This window comes from Maylandia zebra, linkage group LG6, assembly GCF_041146795.1.
Source record: "Maylandia zebra isolate NMK-2024a linkage group LG6, Mzebra_GT3a, whole genome shotgun sequence".
Lineage (NCBI taxonomy): Eukaryota > Metazoa > Chordata > Actinopteri > Cichliformes > Cichlidae > Maylandia > Maylandia zebra.
Genome location: NC_135172.1, coordinates 21666752 through 21685017, shown reverse-complemented (window position 1 = coordinate 21685017; position 18266 = coordinate 21666752). Strand labels below are relative to the sequence as shown.

Below are 18266 nucleotides of genomic sequence, written 5' to 3'. Positions count from 1 at the left end.
TGCAGTTTTTTGGCTACACATCGATGATGTGAATCTCTTGTTCCAACACATCCCAAAGGTGCTCTATTGGATCGAGATCAGGTGACTGTAGAGGCCATTTGAGTACAGTGAACTCAATGTCATGTTCAAAAAACAGAAATCATTTGAGCTTCGTGACATGGCGTGTTTCACTGCAGGGCAACCTGCACGTGGTGAATAAAGCCTTGACTGATTGATTGACTGTTGGAAGCAGACATTAGAAGATGAGCACATTGTAGTCACAGACATGGTCAGCAACAATATGCAGGAAGCCTGAGGCTCATGGTGTTACCAGAAACTGTCCCTCAGACCATCACACCGAGCCTGAACCATTGATACAACACAGCATCCATGCTTTCATGTTTGAAAGCATGGATGGATGTTCAGCCAAATTCTGACATTATCGTCTAAATCAGCGGTCCCCAACCTTTTTTGCGCCACGGACCGGTTTATGCCCGACAATATTTTCACGGACCGGCCTTTAAGGTGTCACGGATAAATACAACAAAATAAAACTAGTACCGGTACCGAAAAAAAGAAGATTTATTCATAACACACGTGAAAAGACCAAGGAAAACCGTGTTAACGATTAAAAACGATAACAAAATAACACTGAAAACCAATAAAAACCCTGAAAACTATACATTTCACACCTGAGCCTCAACTCTCGCGGCCCGGTACCAAACGACTCACGGACCGGTACCAGTCCGAGGCCCGGGGGTCGGGGACCGCTGGTCTAAATGTCACAGCAGAAATGGAGAGTTAAGCGACATTTTTCCAGTCTTCTATTGTCCAATTCGAATGAGCCCTTGGGAATTGTAGCCTCGGTTTCCTGTAGTACATCTACTTCAATGTTCCACATGTTGTGCGTTCAGAGATGACCTTTGCGTTATTTTGATATGACTTGAGTTGCTATACCGTCTGAGTCTGGCCATTCTCATGTCATCTATGACATCAATAGAGCTTTACTTTACACAGAGAACTGCCACTCTCATGTGTTTTGATTTTATTCAGACCATTCTCTGTAAACCCGAGAGATGGTTGTGGAGAAATATCCCAGTACAGTAAATAACATGCAGCCAAGAGCAGCAAATATGGCATCAACAAAATGCCTCGTTTAAAATCACTTAAATCTCATTTCTTCCTCATTCTGATCCTCAGTTTTTTTTATTATTTTTTTTATTATTGAACTTTTAATTGCAAAGCAGGAAAACAGCAGTCACCAGCATATACATATACAGGACAAAGATGCATCTACATGTATAGCAGGACCTGGGAGGTAGAAAGAAAAACCCAACAGCAATAGTAATAGACAATGAAAAAGGTTAACAATTGTCCCTTTGTTGCCAGGCTAAATCCCGTAAGCCCGATTTCAACCTCTGAGCAGAAGGAGTGTCCAGATGGGCCAAAAAAGGGTCCCATGTGCGATAGAAAAGGAAAGGTTTGTCCTTAAGTGCTGTAGAGAAGGCTTCCATTGGCACAATACATATCACAGACTGTAGCCACTGGTTGACAGATGGAGCCTTATCAGAAAACCATAATGCACTTTCAAGCGTAGTGTAGCAGTATGTGAAGGAGATCTTTGCTAATCATATAGTCCTAACAAGCAAGTCCTTGGACCCAGATTCTGATCCTCAGTTTGAACTTCAGCAGATCATATTGACTATGTCTACATGCCTTAAAGCACTGAGTCACTGCCATTGATTGGTTGATTAGATATTTGTGTTAACAAGCAGTTTCGAAAGTGTACCTATTGAATTGGCTGGTGTGTATATTTCTTTTTACTATTCTTCAAGTGACAGCAATAAAGTGACAGGAAAACACAATGTGGCTTTCTAGAAACCACTAGGGAAACATTGTCATCAGAAGTTTGCATCGGGATTCTAGAAAATAACGCCAATAAAAATGTTTTTAAATGACAGGTATGTGTGATGGTATACATGGTGAAATAGAAACCAGTTTCTGTGGCAGTAAAAATGCACATGCATCCCAAAAACAAAGCTAAAGGAAAGAGAGTTTTGTCCATTTTTTTGGTCATTTTAGTTCTTCTGGTCTGTTTCAACAAATTTTCTCTCAGATCTGTCTTTCAACTTTGTTTGGCTCAATTGAAGTGCATTCAAACCAAATCCCTGATTCTTGCTTATATATTTTTCTGCACTGTGTACAGACTGATGGTGATATAGGTGATAAACAACATGACATTTAGAAAAAAAACGGCAAAGCCACAAACATTGATTATTTTATTAAGTAGTTTCAGAGTACAGCCTTCTCACAGAAAGCTCATGCAGCTTAATCTTATCAACACAACTCAGTCTTTACTTCTTTTTTTTTTTGTGAAAATTTAGATTACCATGTCATCACTGACTTAAAATCTGTGACTTGCATCCGCAGGTGGACGCTACCTAACGATACCCGAAGCAGGAAACAAGAGGACTGGACGAGGAGCGCGGCTGGTCCTCCCCCTTATCCCTCCCTGGAATGACGGCAATCTGTGCTTGTCATTCCGGCACAAGCTGGCAGGTCACCATGTGGGAATGCTCCAAGTGTTTGTGAAGAAGGGAAAGCAGTACAGTCCAGCAGTCTGGGGTCGAACAGGTGGAAATGGCTGGAGACACACCCAGATCACATTATGGGGCACAGGCCTGGAAAGTGTAAGTATAACAATAAATATAAAAAAATAATGAGTCTCTCATAAAGTAAAAATATTTAAACATCTAACATCATTTAATGTTCATACTTTATGTTCCTGTTCCTATGTAAGAATACCGCAGTGTGCCTCATTTTACTGCTGTTCATCAGGTGATCCTGAAGGGGGAGCGCGGGCGAGGCAGGAGCGGAGAGATGGCCGTGGACGACATAACCTTGAGGAAAGGCTCCTGCACAGAGGAGCACAATCTGAGGAGACTTTGACTGACAGAACAGGGCGAGGCAGAAAGAAAACAAGAGAGAAACTCATCTCAAAGAGAACGGACTCTGTTGTGACCCCCCCTCTCCCCGCTCTCTCTCTCTCTGCCTGGGCACTCACAGATCCCTCCCTAAACCCCTCAGCCGTCGTGTAAACAAAATCCCCCCAAATCATGCGTCTGCAGAACAGTGGGTTTCTCTCACTCGGCTGTCCGTTAATAAAAGGACCGAACCTGTTCTCGTGGGTGGATCCCAGCAGCACATCCCCAGTCCTCTCAGCTTCCATCTCACTCCATCACCTTATTACTCTAAAGTGTGCATGTACCTACTCACCATGGAAATGTCCTCCACCTAACAGCACTGGCAGCCTTCCAGCCGCACCGCTGACAGGCCCACGCTCACTTCATTTCTTCCCGGAGAGAGGATTGTTCCTTTATTTAGGGAGCCCGCTTTTGCTTCGCTTTGATCCTTTAACCACAAGCCATTGCTTTTTTAGTTGCTTAATGGTGAAAACATGTGGCCAGGGGTGCATTTTGTGACTGTTTTGATCAGAAAAAAAGAAGAAGAAACAAGCGGTAGATTTCTTTTGGTTGGAGATTTAAAAAATGTACATAAAATACAAATTTTATTTGTCAAAATTGAATTGGTTCTAATGCAGATTTCTTTCAATCTGATATAGGCCCACAGCATAACACCAAAAGTCAGTTTACCGCTAATTTTGCTGGTCAAATGTGAGTTGTTTTTCGTTTTAATTACCGGCTACTGTTCTATAGCACAGCTTTGTCTGAAAGGTCCTTTTTCTTGCCACAGCATTTCAAAGACCTGCTTGGTCGCAGAAAGTTCAGATATTTAGCATCTTTTCTATCGTGTTATTGCCTGTTGAGGTTGGTAAAACTCTGCGATCATGTTCTTCAGATACTTGAAACGTGTAAAACAGAATCATTGTACGATTTTTGAGTCAACCGAAAAGTTACTTTTTATTATACACTTTGTGCTTTGTTATATTAAGTGCAGTTTGTTATAAAGATGATGACACCAACACCTTTTTAGGTTTTCACAAATTGTATTATTGTAAATGTAGTTGTGTGTACATACTCTAAACAATCCCATTTGTTGTGTGATTTATATGTTATGTAAATTCATACGTAGATATTGATTGGATTTCAGCTGGTTGATATTTCAACTTTTAAGGAAAGAACGTGTACACAGATCAAAACCTTGTGTAGTGCAAGGCTGTTTAAAGTGTCCAAAAATGTGTCTTCATATGGTATAAAGCTCTGTTTGTAACTTGCTAAGCACATAGTTGCATATTGTATGATGTGATAATGAAGGGCATTGTAAAGGTTTTCTGTGTGCATGGTTGCATTCACCAAATTCAGAATTATCCAGACCAGTATGTAAATAAAAAAAACATTTGAATGGTGTGTTTACAAAAAAACAACAAAAAAACAAAATTGGCTTACTTCCAAAGACGGACATGCTAGGTGATTGGTGATTCTAAATTAGCTGTAGGTATGGATGTGTGAGACAAATAAAGGTTTTACAGTGCAATCAATAAAGTTCTGAATGTGTGTGTGGGCGAGCATTTGGGTTGTGAATGTGGCTTGTATTGTAAAATCCTTTGTGTGGTCTGAACACAAAAACACAATATTGTTTAAGCCAGTTAATTTACATTTCCAGTCCACCTAGCCCCACAATCCTTACAAAACATGGTAAAATGTTAATATTTGGAAGAAAAAAAAAAACACGATTTAGCCCTCTGGCTTCCACCCAGGAAGGATAAGTAGAGGCTCAGAAATTACAACATGTTGGAAATATCAAAAACTGCAGATCCAGAAATGCCTGCTGTTTCCAAAAGTGAGTCAAAGACATCAGTGTTAAAATGCAACTTTACAGCCTTTAAAAAAAGACTTTGGTGTCAGCAGCTAATTTACACCTTCATCGCATATCAAAGGGTGTTGAGGGTGTATTTTTTTAACACACAAAAAGTTCTGGAAAATCATTGGTGACATAGTCACTTTGATTAAGAGGTAAGTGCTGAACACCGAACACCAGCTGTAATTGCTTCATTCAGCTGTGTTTCATCTCCTTTAATTGTTTTATTTATATAGCACCAAATCACAACAGCAGTTGCCTTAAGGCACTTTATTTTGCAAGGGAAAGACCCTACAATTACACAGAGAAACCCCAACAATCAAAGGATCCCCGTGAGCAAGCATTTGACAGTGGGAAGAGCGAACTGCCTTTTAGAAGAAGAAACCTCCAGCAGAACCAGGGAGAGTCAGCCATCTGCTGTTGGGTATGAAGGAAAGGAATTTGGACAAAAGACATGGTGTGTAAGAAAACTTTAGATTAATAATAACCAATAATTAATGCAGATGTGTGCATGGTGAATGAAAAAAAGCAGCCGAGAGCAGACAGGTGACCCTGGATTCAGAGTCCAAGTATATGCTTTGTCAAAATGTAACATTTTAAACTAAACTACTTTTAAGATTTAAAATAATCTTAAAAGTAGAGAGGATGTCTGTCTACCAAATCCAAACTGGGAGCTGGTTCCACAAAAGAGAGGCCTGAAAGCTGAAGGCTCTGCCTCCTATTCTACTTTTAAATACCTTAGGAACCACAAGTAAACAAGCAGATATGTACTATTACAGGAGTCCAGCAAGCACTTCTACATATTTGCTTGATATGCACACTGAAGGACATATCCTGGTGAAAACAATGCCAAGATTCCTCACAGTGTTACTGGAGACCAGGGTACTGTCATCCAGATTAAGTATCTGGCCAGACATTATGTTTCTAAGAGTTTAGTTTTATCTTAATTTAGAAGCACATAAGCAGAGGTCATGCAGGTCCTTACTGATGGATGAAAAAGTATCTATGAATTTGAGTCACTGAGCTCGATATCTTGTGTTTTTTTTAGAGAATTTCTAACGCAGCTGATGTGACTAACTGTGCAAAACTGTGTTAACAGCCTGTCCAGTGAGTCTGTGCCCCACTTGTGTTTAGTGACACTTTTGTATTTCACTAGTATGTCACTTACCACTATTCAGTAATTAATAACTGCATTTTGTATAAGTATATACTTTTTGTGGGGCTCCATACTGTCTGTGGCTTGCTAATTAAGCTTAGCACTTCACTCTCTCTCATACAACTATTATCAGTTTGGGCATCAAAAGACCAACATACTGATATTTATAATTCAGGCTTTAAAAGGATTTAAAACTAGAGGGCAGCATCAAGGTGGCTCTCTTTCATATACAGGCCATGACCCCGGTGTTGTTGATATTGTAATATATGCAGCCACACAGTTCAGTTACAGCTCTATCAACAGCAGGTCATGCTATAAAAATGTCAATACTCCAGTGAAATAAAAGAGAACGAGAGAGTGTAACAACTCAAAGTGCACATTTCACAAATTTGAAACATCTAAGGAAGTTTTAAATACTTTTATTGTGATTGTTAAACGGTGGTAAGAGTGGCAGACGGGTTCAAGGTGGGGCGTAATTACATCAGGGATGTTCTCTCAGCCCTACTTGTTTGCAATGGTGATGGACAGGTTGACAGATGACAGATTTTCATTGGAAGTGAGCAGAAGAAACAGATGTGAATACATCGAAGGGACAGCTCAGGTTGAGGAGTTTGGAGACAAAGTTAGAGATGATTTGGACATGTGCAGGCTGGAGCTAGTCGTTTTAAAGTATTGGAGAAAGGATGTTGAATATGGAGCTGTCGAACAAAAGGGAAAGAGGACGGACCTCAGGGAAGGTTCATGGATGTAAGTGAAGGAGGAGATGGAGAGAGTTTGTGTGACAGAAGAGGATGCTAGCGATAGGATGAGATGCAAGTAGATGATGGCGACCTCTAAAGAGAGCAGCCAAAAGGAAAATAGGAAGAAATATAACAATATACAAACAAAGGACGTTTGAAATACGAGTGTTATGATTGGCTTTTCTCAGGAATAAACAAACCTGTGTTTGCTTAGTGTAAAAGCTCAATGTGGTACTTTTAAAATAACGATGTCCCAGAATTTCAAACTATTCTGGAAAAATGATAAAAATATGAAGATCACACCACCTTCACACTAGCATCCAATTACTACTGCAGGTCACAAACTTCTGTCTGGAATCAGTTTGTTTACTTTCTTGCAAGCTTTACTTTATTTGGCTTTTCTATTTACCTTTGGAATTACTTTTGTAAGACATGAAAAAAGGAAACTTTTTAATATTTATCCATCAGGAAAAAAGTCTTTCAAGATTCATATACAACAAAATGTAAATTAAAAGATCAAAGGATAACCAATCTGATTCAATCTAATACTGTGGTGGTGTTGTTGTTGTTGTTTTTAAGAAATCGGATGTTTAAAAAAATGCATCAGACAAAATAAATTTTAGATGAAAGGGAGAACAGAGTTTCTTACTTTGATGAAGCAACTAGTTAGTTAGCAGATGGCTAAAAGGAAGCAGAAGGACATGTTCTCTGATGTATTACTTCAAATCCCCACAGACACTGAGGGATATGTTCTCTTTTTTATGATACAGCCACAAAGCTTCATTATAGCTGTGTGTGAAGGCTGGCAGGATTCAGATAAAACTGAAGACCAAACCTCGTACATAGTTACAGGCATTAATGCAAATACCATTGTAAATAACTGTGTCACAGAACTGTGAGAAACCACACACTTACACTTCATGCTGCACCTAGTTAATTCTTACCATGAAGTAAAGTGGGTCGATCTGCTTTGATATAAGCTTTTAAGTGTTCTTTGTGGTAAGTAGCCTTAGAGAAGTTTAATCACAATAAGCAGGCAGTGGAATTTTTTTCCACCTCCGCCCGCTTGCGTTTTCATATTTCATTATTTCAATAGCAGCAGTAACTGAAGCCACCTTGAAATTTTCACAACTACAGAGTCGATAAAGCTTTGATTGTGTGCTCGCTCTGGTAGACAACAAAAAAATAGTCTGATGCCCTTTAGAGGAATGGCTATGGTGGATAATCTCCTTCAGTCTCCATAACTCACACACACCACCACACAGCAGAAAACAGCGAATGATTCAAACTTTTGTTTGCTCAGATAAGGCCTGCGATTTCGATATTAGATCAGTTCATCTTTCAGATCACTGACCTGTTATGAGATATCTAAAGATCTTCATTTCACTTCTTGGCTGCTTATTTGGGGGCCAAGGGGGCAAGCAAACAAGCCTTTTATTGAGATAAAACATCAAGACAGTAAGAGATCCACAGGGAAGTGGAAATAGCCAACCCAGACACATGTAGGTCCCTCTGTGTGTGTGTGTGTGTGTATGTGTGCGCGCACGCTAGAAACTGTTTAAAGCCAGGCATAGTTTGTCTCTTTTCCTCTTTTCTCACATGACACGATGAAGCACACAATAAGAGAAGGACACCTCTGACTGAATGAAAGTGAAAAACCCTCTGAGGCTGTGTTGTGGTTCTTCTTTGGAAACCTGTCACTGGGATCTATCAGTGCTGAAGTAATATTTTGAATGTCATGAATGAAGAGATACATAATAAAATTTAATATGAGGGAATATTTGTGTTTCCTCTAAGAATTCAGTTGGTTAAACAACTCCATAATTAAAGGGACATCTCACTTCCAAATGTGGTAGTTGCCCAGCTTTGCTGATACAGGCTATAGAACTGTTTTGTGGCGTGTGGCGAGGCGTGGTCTGTGGTGCCGCTGCAGGGGAGATGGACTCACCTGCACAGCATCTACAATCACGTCTCGCCACCATAAAAACCTGTGCTGTCGTTGTTGTTGGTGTGTGGCTGGCAGTTGGGAAGCTACAGGCAAGTATTTGTAACAACAACAGCACTTAAGAATAAAGTATGCTGAAAAGTATAAAAATGTGGACCGGTCCGCTCTAAGGACCAAGGACAGGGAAGGAGCTGGGCCAAATGGTGGCAGAGCTGGTGGCAGAGCTGGTGGCAGAGCTGGTGGCAGCGCAGACCACACCCTGCCACATTATATCAAAAGTGTAATGAAAACAGCAGCAAGGATAGACAGACAGACAGACAGACAGATATTGTGGGAAGTAAAGAAGAACAAATAATTTCTCACTGTGGGGTCAACTTGGTAAACTGGGCCATCAGTTAAAATGGGCCATCTTAGGTTTGAGTATCTCTTTAAAAATTAACAGCCAATACTCAGCATTCAGCATTTGATTTTACTGATCCAAGATTGACACTGGTCAGCCTCACAGCAAGAAGATCTTTCTGTGTGGAATATCTATGTTCTCCCCATGTCTGCATGGGTTGTCTCCAGGTCCAAAGACACCCAAATAGTGGGGTTAGGTTAATTGGTATTTGGTGAGTGGTAAATTAGTAAATTGCTCATAGGTGCGAATGCTGTGCAATAGACTGGCAACCCGTCCAGGGTAACCCCCCCCCCCTCCCCATGCTATGCTAGCTGAGATAAGCTCTAGCCTGTCTTTGTGATCATGAATTGGATAAGTGGAAGAAAATGGGTGGATGGTGTAAGATTGGTCAGGGAGGTGGGCCAATATCTCATTCCGAGACTGCTCCAGAAAACTTCACGGTGACTTATCCAATCTCATTTGATAAATCAATATGTAGAACTAATGATTCACAACACTTGTCAAGATGGACTGCCTCAGATAAAATGCTGATAAATGCTTTTTCATGAAAAAGCTTTTTTTTCCATTAGGGGCGCAAATTGCCTTTATGTGTCCGATGAAATGGCTATAATTTCGGTTAAATTATGTCACCCTCTGAACTGAGCTTAAGAAGATATTCTGATGCTTCTTCTCATTAAAAAAAGATGTATAATATTTATAAATTATATCATTGCATCCAATTCAATTTAATTTAATTTAAATATTGCCAAAAAACAAAAACAGTCAGCTGAAGACAGGTTATATTGAAAGGTAAAGACCTTGCAGTAATACAGAGAAACCCCAACAATCAGACGACCCTCTACAAGCTGTTAGGTTTTCCACGCTCCCTTCTAAGTGCATTTGTATATGTTTATGCCTGTTTATGTCCCCCCCTCTCCCCGACACACACACACACACACACACACACACACACACACACACACACACACACACACACACACACACACACACACACTTTAATAATAAAAGGTTTTATTTCACCTCATAGTGATCATGGCGGATTTCATTCTTCTTACTTTATCACTTACAAGCTACAGATTTGTGAAAAATCCAAATCAGGCTTTAGACCAGTATGCCACAGCTTATACAGGCACAGTGTTGTTATTGTTTTGTTCTTTCTGTGCTTGTTATTGCACTGACATCCTTCAGAAGTACTCATGTAATGAAAATGCAATACATTATAACTTACCCTTCTCCTGTTGGAGATGCTCCCCGCTGCTGTAACAATGCAGCATATGAAATACATGAGGAATAAATAAAAACATGCAGAAGCCTGATAAACAATCCCCCTAAACATTCACACAATAATATTATGCTTATTTAAAAACACTGTTATTTTGTGGGAATCCCCCCCCCCCCCCCCCCCCCTTTGACTTATTAAAGAAGGTTGTTTATTGCTCTTAGAGACTTTCCAAACTTTTTTTTTTCCTGTGAATGTAAAGCAGTACCTCTAGAGCAGCGTGTTGAACTTAGCTCAGCTCAACTCTGTGAGCACTAAGAATTTCTGATACAAGCTGTCCTTGTAAATGAGGAGAGAAATGAAGTTAACTGGCAACCCTGCATCAGAAGTAAGATTTTCTTCCATCTCATTTTCTTTATTCTTCTAAAACCAAGTTATATGCTGTGTGTCTAGGAAATGTTCGCATAATAATAATAGTAGTACAGTTTTACGTTCTAAACCCTGTGCAGTCCATATGAGTGTAGCTCATGCTCCCACTAGAGGAAGCAAAAATGTAAAAACGAAAGCTAAGGTGGCTCCATCCTGGCCATGAACAGTGTTTGCAACAGCTCTGAAAAAGTCAGAGTCTCATGACTAAATTACCACTAAGTTCTAAACAGACAAAATAACCAGTGATAGGATGAAGCATCAAATGGAAATAATCTCACCTAGACTAAATGATTTTTGGTCTGCTTTGGTCGATGTATTGCAGTTGTCACACCATATTTAGCCAAGCTGGTGATGAACCACCTGTTCCCTAGTTTCCTTTCCTGTCCCAGTGTAAAAATGTTGTTATGGACATATAGGCCAATGGCATCAGTGATTTCTCCAGAGGCTTCATTTAAAAAAGATGTAAGATGTTTCTACCTAGTGCTTTTTCTAACTGCATTCACACTCCAATGGACGCATCGGAGAGCAACTTGGGGTTAGCACCTTGCACAAGGATACTTGACATGCAGGCTGGAGGAGCCAGGGATTGATGTTTCTACCCATGTCCCACCACCTCTTCAGAGAGCAGTTTGCTCTATTTCCTCGATGTAGCTGACAAACATTCCTATCAACTTTGGTTTTATGAGAATCAACAACAACAACAAAATAACCTGTTATTATATGAGAGACTGAGCGTTACATTCTAGTCTGCTGTTTGAGGTTTTGTTTTGAATTTTAACCACTTGTCTAATTCAGGTTTGGGGGTGGGGGGTTGGAGCTTATCTCAACTGTCATAAGGTGAAAGGTGGGGTACACCATGGATAGGCTGGCAGTCCATCATAAGGCTAACAGAGAGAGACAGACAACCATTCCCACCTACAGTGTGGCCAAATTAAGTAGTAAATGGACTGGTTCTTATATAAAGCCCGTTATACAGCATGCCTCATTCGCCCATTCATATAAGCACTGTTTTTCTATGACGAAGTGGTCTTTTATCTAACATTTGAACACATTCAGAAGTCAATGAATGCATCAGAGAACAACGTGGGGTTCAGTATCTTGCTCAAGAATATTTTGGCATGCAGACTGTACAAGCAAGGCATCAAACCACCAACCTTCCAATGAATGGATGACCTACTCAACCTGCTCTTGAGCAGGAGGTTGGACAGTGGTTAGAATCAACCACTTAGCTGAACATAAATGTCAGCAGTGCTAACCACTGGACCAGCATCCCACACTATTTAAGGTTTTCAGTCATTATTTCCACTTTGTTTTGAAATACTCACCAATTGTCCCGTGCTTCTCGTGTTTAATGTTTTTGTGACCCATCCTATTTAGTTTCACTCACCATTCTCCTCTCTGTACTGCTCTGTTACACTTCGTGTTCGTAACTTTGTTTCTCACAGTTCTCATGCATTTCCGATGCCATGTGCCCAGGCTCACTCTGCCAGAGTCTTGTGATTTTAATAACTTTGCCTAAACATTGACTGCTTTGCTTCTACCAACGCATGACTTAAATAACATTCTTTGATTTTTATTTATTTTTTTACTCTTGAGTCATGAATTTCTGTTAGAAACTGCAGCTAGAAACTCACTTCAGAATTACACTTTAATAAACCTGTAGAATTTTTGGCATTGAGGGTTTTGAAAAATTCAAAAGGCAGTATTGCACACAGGCTGACAGAGGCTCATTTGGCTGACTTATATTTGAATCATGATTTGAAAAATTTCCATGGGCCCACTCAACTCCATTTAAAGGAGTATTCAACATGAATTGCAGACCTAACTGACATTAAATGTTACCTAACATATAGCATTTCTTTTCGAGACTTGGAAACTATAAACCTTCTTTGCTGGACAGTCATGCATGTAAGCTGAGTCTCAATTAAACTGAAATGCATAATTAGGTTTTCTAACACCAGTAGACTATTTTCACTAAGATTATCTATTGAAGAATGTTAAAATCCATACAAAACTCAATAAGCTCCATCAAAGCGACAGATGTAGTTGAATCTCATTAAATAGCAAACATCTAGACTTGTCCAAAATATTGCACATAGATTATTTTTTGCTGCCTGACTGAATATTAATTCAGAAGTTCAGATGATGGTGTGAAAAAGAAAAGTTTAAGTGAAAAAAAATCGAATTAAGCCATGAATGCTTTATAAACATATTATTTCCCTTCAGTAAATCTGAACTGGTCTGCACGAAACAAATAATGCATGTGTCGTATCATGTTAGCGGTCACGTCTAAATCTGACTAAATTTGTAGGTCAGCGTGACCTCCCTGACTAGCCATTTATGAGGTTCGATTTTATTCAGTTTGTTATTTTGAGTGACTAAATAAATAAATAATGAATGTCACACAACCTTATCCTTTGACAAAAGTTCTTTGTTTTCCTACTCGCTAAAAGGCATGGCAATTTCCATTTCTGAAGTATGAATCGATGTCATTACATGTACATGCTTACAAAAGGGCCTTGTATCATTATCTGCCACTGGCTCTTCGTCCCTACTTTACTTGCTATGATAATGATTATTATCTGAAATGAGTCTTTTCTGTTCATTTATATCTTGTTTTATTGTTATTTGGTGCTCCAGAATAGAAAACAAGTTTGCTAAATAAACAACACAAAACACCATAAAAGCAAAGTTCAAGTACACAAACCCGCTTGCTTGTCTGTAATATGAACAAGGTTATCACTGTGCTACACTGGAAAGTTCTGGATGTCTCCCTGCAGGGACTTCACTTTACCCTTACAGGGAAACCACAAATTTTCAGGGAACAGTGGAGCAGGCTTTTTTTGTCAACCTCAATCAGCGCCAGCTTTCCAGAGGAGATAAGGCAGGGCAAAATGTTGCATCCTACAAACAGGCAGAGGAAGGGAGAGAATCTCTGTATGAACAGAACCACAGACTGTTGAAACTTCAGCACAGTTGCAAATTGCAAATACTCTTCTGTTAGAATGAAGATGATTTCCTTCCCCCCAAAGTGGTACTTCAGGTTCAGAGTTTGGGTTAATGCTGCACATATCACAACACGCAAGTGAACAGAGCAATTTTAGAATCTTATTTAGCAAAAACAATAGAGCTGGTGTGACAGAAGAGGATGATAGGGATAGTGTGAGATGGAGGCAGATCAACTGCTCTGGAGAGATCCTAAAAGGAGCAGCTGAAAGAAAGTCTCCCTCCAATTCATGTTAATGTCTGCTTCATTTACTGTGATGATAATTTTGGTTAAAATTGTTTAAGACTGAGACAAAGATAAACTCACTGATGAGAATGTATTCATGTTAAGTTACTGTACAGATGATGTTTCAGGATGCATGATTTAATATCAGTGGTTCATATCAGTTATCATTAGGTTGCATACTATGAACAGAACTCAGATGTCATCTAATCATGTTACTAACAAAAGATGAACCAAAACCCAAATGACTGAATAAATAACTCAAATATAAAATATTTGACCTGAGTTGTGGAAACAGCTGGTCAATCGTGTGGATGTCACACTTTGCTTCTTCACCTGCGTGCTTAAGTTGCAGTACCAGCAGGGGGCGATCATTTATTTAAAGCCAACAAGTCACTACTTACCAAGGTGTGGGCTATTCTACAAAGGGCTATTCTAAAGAATGAAGTACTTTCAAGGGTCCTTCTATGCCAGGTAAGATTAAGCTAGATGGTTGATATGTATTTACATATAAATGTATTAGTAATGTTTCCTTAAAGGTTTGCCCATGACTGTTTTCATGTTGGCTTTAAATAAATTATTGCCGTCTTCTGTTACTGCAAGGTATTGCAACTTAAGCATGTCTGTAAGTTCTCAGTCATCCAGGTCATGGTAGTCTAAGGAGCTTATGGTTGATGTTTCTTGAAGTAGTTTTCACCTTATATCCGAGAAGCTTCATCAAGTCAAAAGCCAAACGATGGAGAGACACAGGTACGAATTAAAGTTTGTTTTAGAACTGAAGAACCAGAGGTGAAATGCCTTTAAGAAATTTAAAGAAGTCAATTTGCTTTCTTTCCAAGCTCCTTAGGTAAGTTAAGCATGCGTATCCATATCACGTCTGGAGAGGCAAAGCGTGACATCCACATGATAGCCCAGCGGGTCTATTACATCCTTTTCCGTGATACTGGGTTGAGGTACAACTGCAAATACTCCTGTGCTGCGTCCCAGGTGAAGCAGAATGAATTTAATGTCTTTAAGGTATTGTTTTTAGCATAGCCTAGTTTGGGCTCTGCATAGACGCCTCAAAAATGTAACCTATTTCCAGTACATGCGTGCTGGTGATGCTCAGGGCAGAACAGTTCAACCTCGGACCGTGAATATACCAAATCCATCTGTGATGTTTCCGCTTTTATGAGCCACACAGTCATGTCTGATCTTTTTCTTTTTTTTCCATGTCAGGGTGGAGCTGTATAATAAGCAGGGGTTCTCTGTGAACTGCTGACTTGCACCATGTCAGTTCTGCTGAATAAAAATAAAGCTTTAGATAATCAATTATAGAAAGAACTTAATTTTGCAGTGAGTTAAGCAAAAGGAAATGAGAATTTTAGGATTAAAAATGTAGTTTAAAAGACTATTGAAAATCATGATCCTAAGAAAAGGGTTTTGAAGCAAAATGAACTGAATCATATGAAAAACGCAAGAATTCAAGACTTTAGCCTAGCAATGATATTCTCCTTCAAACGCAGGGATTATGTAACTGTGTTCGTTTGTTTGCATGTTTTTAAGGAATCTAGCATCCAGTTTTCAAGGTCTTGTGTTCAAATTTTGTGTAATGGTAGATACGTATAACAGCTTGAGCTGCTTTAATTTTGGTGAAAATCAGGTCAAGATCACACCAAATGTGAAATCAGTGACCCTGATTGTTAGCACGCTGATGTCATCATATCATAATAAAAACAGGCTGAGGTCAGCATGTCATAATGAAACATCATAAAAAGTTTTAGTACAGCCGTTGCTCTTCAGGGTTAGTTACACCGTCTGAGTGCTCTTGTTTGGTATTTGAAATGTTGCGCGGGACATTTTATTGGCACATTTTGAGCAGCTTAGTCCCAGCTGTTTGAGTATTGTTGCTGAATATGTCCATCCCATTATAACCACAGTGTATCCATGGCTGCTTCCATTAGGATAATGCACCTCAAAGCTCAAAAGAAATTGCAAACTGGTTTGAAAGTAACAGCAAGTCCAGTGTACATAGATGGCTTCCAGAGTCACCAGATCTCAATAGAGCATCTTTGGGATGTAGTGAAATGGGAGCTTTGGATCATGCATGCATGACAGGCAGGAACTGTGTGATGCTATCATGTTAGCATGAATCAAAATCTCTGAAGAATGTTTCCAGCACCTTGTTGAATCTATGCCAGAAATAACTAAGGCAGTAATGAAGGCAAACGTCTGCCCAACCCAGTAATAGTACACCACCACCACCAGTAGTAAGAACACAATGATACCTGTGGATGATATCCCAAATCTTTAGTCCATCATCCCTGTAGTAGAAGTTTGGCACAGCCTCCAGGCCACGTTCAGCAATGTCATCTGGCATACAGAGGGAGCTGTAGGTCATTGAGGACACTGACCTCTGCAGGATGGTAAACATGCCCTCTCCACCCAATACTACAAACTAGAGAATGGGCAGCTCACGGTTAGAGACAAATGTTGTACATAACACTGAAAATGAAACAATTCTTTAGTGTGCTGGTCATCGCATAAAATGTTAATGTTTTTACTGCTTACCTGAGTGAAACTGCCAGTCTCAGATATGAGACGACTTCGAGCTAAGAGGTTGACATGCGGTGAGTAGCGTGTGTGAGGTTTGAGAAGCTGAGGGGAAGAGGAAACGACATTAGCAAGACGATCATTTAATATATTGTTTGTACACTTTTTTATATAGTGAAGAAATTCATAGGTGGTATTAATATGCCATCCGTTATGGACAAATGCTTTCCACACCATTGAAATGAATGGTATAGCAAACGTCAGTTACCTTGTACAGAGGATGCACCATGGGCACGTTTCAATCTACGTGTCAGACTCTGCAACCTGGAAATCACTATGGGATGATTTTTTCCACAAGGCTAAAGCTCGGGCAGAAGGAAGGGTGTATTATTAAATTAAAGCTTACTGTCTGAATTACCTGAATAGCAATTGGCATTAGCTTATCATCAGGATCTTTGTGGAGCAGGACGAGAGGAGCCACCACCAAGTACTGCTTCTTCCCGTTGATGGTGTTTGCTTTTACTCCATCCAGACGCTTGTAGTCACACAGGAATATGTTCCCTTTCTGTTTGAAAGTTCAGGATATTGTAGAAATCTGAATATAATATCTGCTCATGTAAAAGTGAATTTATTGAAAAGATCTAACTGTGTGCTGGTGTAGTTCTTCTTCCCACCAGCAAGAGTCGCTACAGTTCTTTCATGCCAAGATTTGTTTGTTATTAGCTGTAGAGTTAGTAATGCAGCACACTTTGAGAAAAGACTGACTCAGCATGTTGTTCAGATAAACATCTGCATCCGTCCTCCTCGTTGTTTTACAGAAAGCATCGCTTGTGAGTATTTAAGTTGAACAAGAGTTAATGCAACTATATTGGCTATTATTTATACACTTTTATGGTTAAAGGTGTACTGTATTCAGATTTACTTTCTTTCCAATGTTAGCTAGTTTAGCCAACTGATTTGCATTATCGTGTGAATATATAGGCTGAATATTGCTTATTTCTTCTGTTTGTAGTTTCACTCTGTTGATAATTGAAGGCAGCGTCAATAAAAGGGACGATACACCTGTCAGTTGTCGAGGAGTTTATCTATCTGCATAACTGTATCCAGTGTAGCAGTGAGGGCAGAATAGTGAAAAAGCGTCCTTCTACAAGACAACCTTTGGATGTTACGTCAACTCAGCTACATCAACCATGTCTGAAGCAAGACAAGATAAAGCATCATCTGTCCGTTCAGAGAAATCATATGGGTCAAAAGGTACAAGTAGGTCATCTGCCAGTATGGCCGCCCTAAACGCTCGAGCCAAAGCTGAAGCAGCACGCAAAAGAGCTGAATACGCTAAAAAGGAAATCGAAATGCAAGTTAAGAAAGCAGAGCTTAAAGTAGAGGAAACACATCTAGAGGCCACATTACAAGCCCTCCAACAAGAACGTGACGCGGAAGCGGCACACGCCGAAGCAATAGTTTTTGAAACAGCAGTCAATGATCTTGAAGAAGAACAGATCTTGAAGAAGAAGATGGCGCCGGTGAGGTCGGCTGCCGTCACGACTGCTCCGACCACTTTTTCTTTGTCTTTGTTTTTTAAGTTAGTTTTCAGCATTTCTAAATCGGCAAAATCATCACCATTGGGTACATTAGGTATGACAGTGACACTCTTGTTTCTATTGGTATACAATGTACTCACAATTCGAAGTTTTTAACTCCGGATCCGAGCTGGCCGAGTGAGATCTCGAGGGAGAACAAAGGGAAGCGGTGGCGGCCTAGAGGGAAGCGAGCCGGCGTCAGGAACAGGCTGAGAGCTCGTGCACACCGCACACCTCTG

At 39.9% G+C, this 18266-nt stretch overlaps 1 protein-coding gene across 4 annotated transcripts in view; it reads left to right on the top strand.

Moving 5' to 3' along the window:
• npnta (nephronectin a) overlaps positions 1-4481 on the top strand; it is a 57260-nt gene extending 52779 nt beyond the window's left edge. For all 4 annotated transcript variants that reach the window (XM_004549425.6, XM_004549426.6, XM_004549427.6 and 1 more), the window contains 2 exons: positions 2410-2669; positions 2818-4481. In XM_004549425.6, the coding sequence (XP_004549482.2) occupies positions 2410-2669; positions 2818-2928 (371 nt within the window). In that variant the 3' untranslated portion in view covers positions 2929-4481. The remainder of the gene's footprint in view (positions 1-2409; positions 2670-2817) is intronic.
• The last annotated feature ends 13785 nt before the right edge of the window (positions 4482-18266 follow it).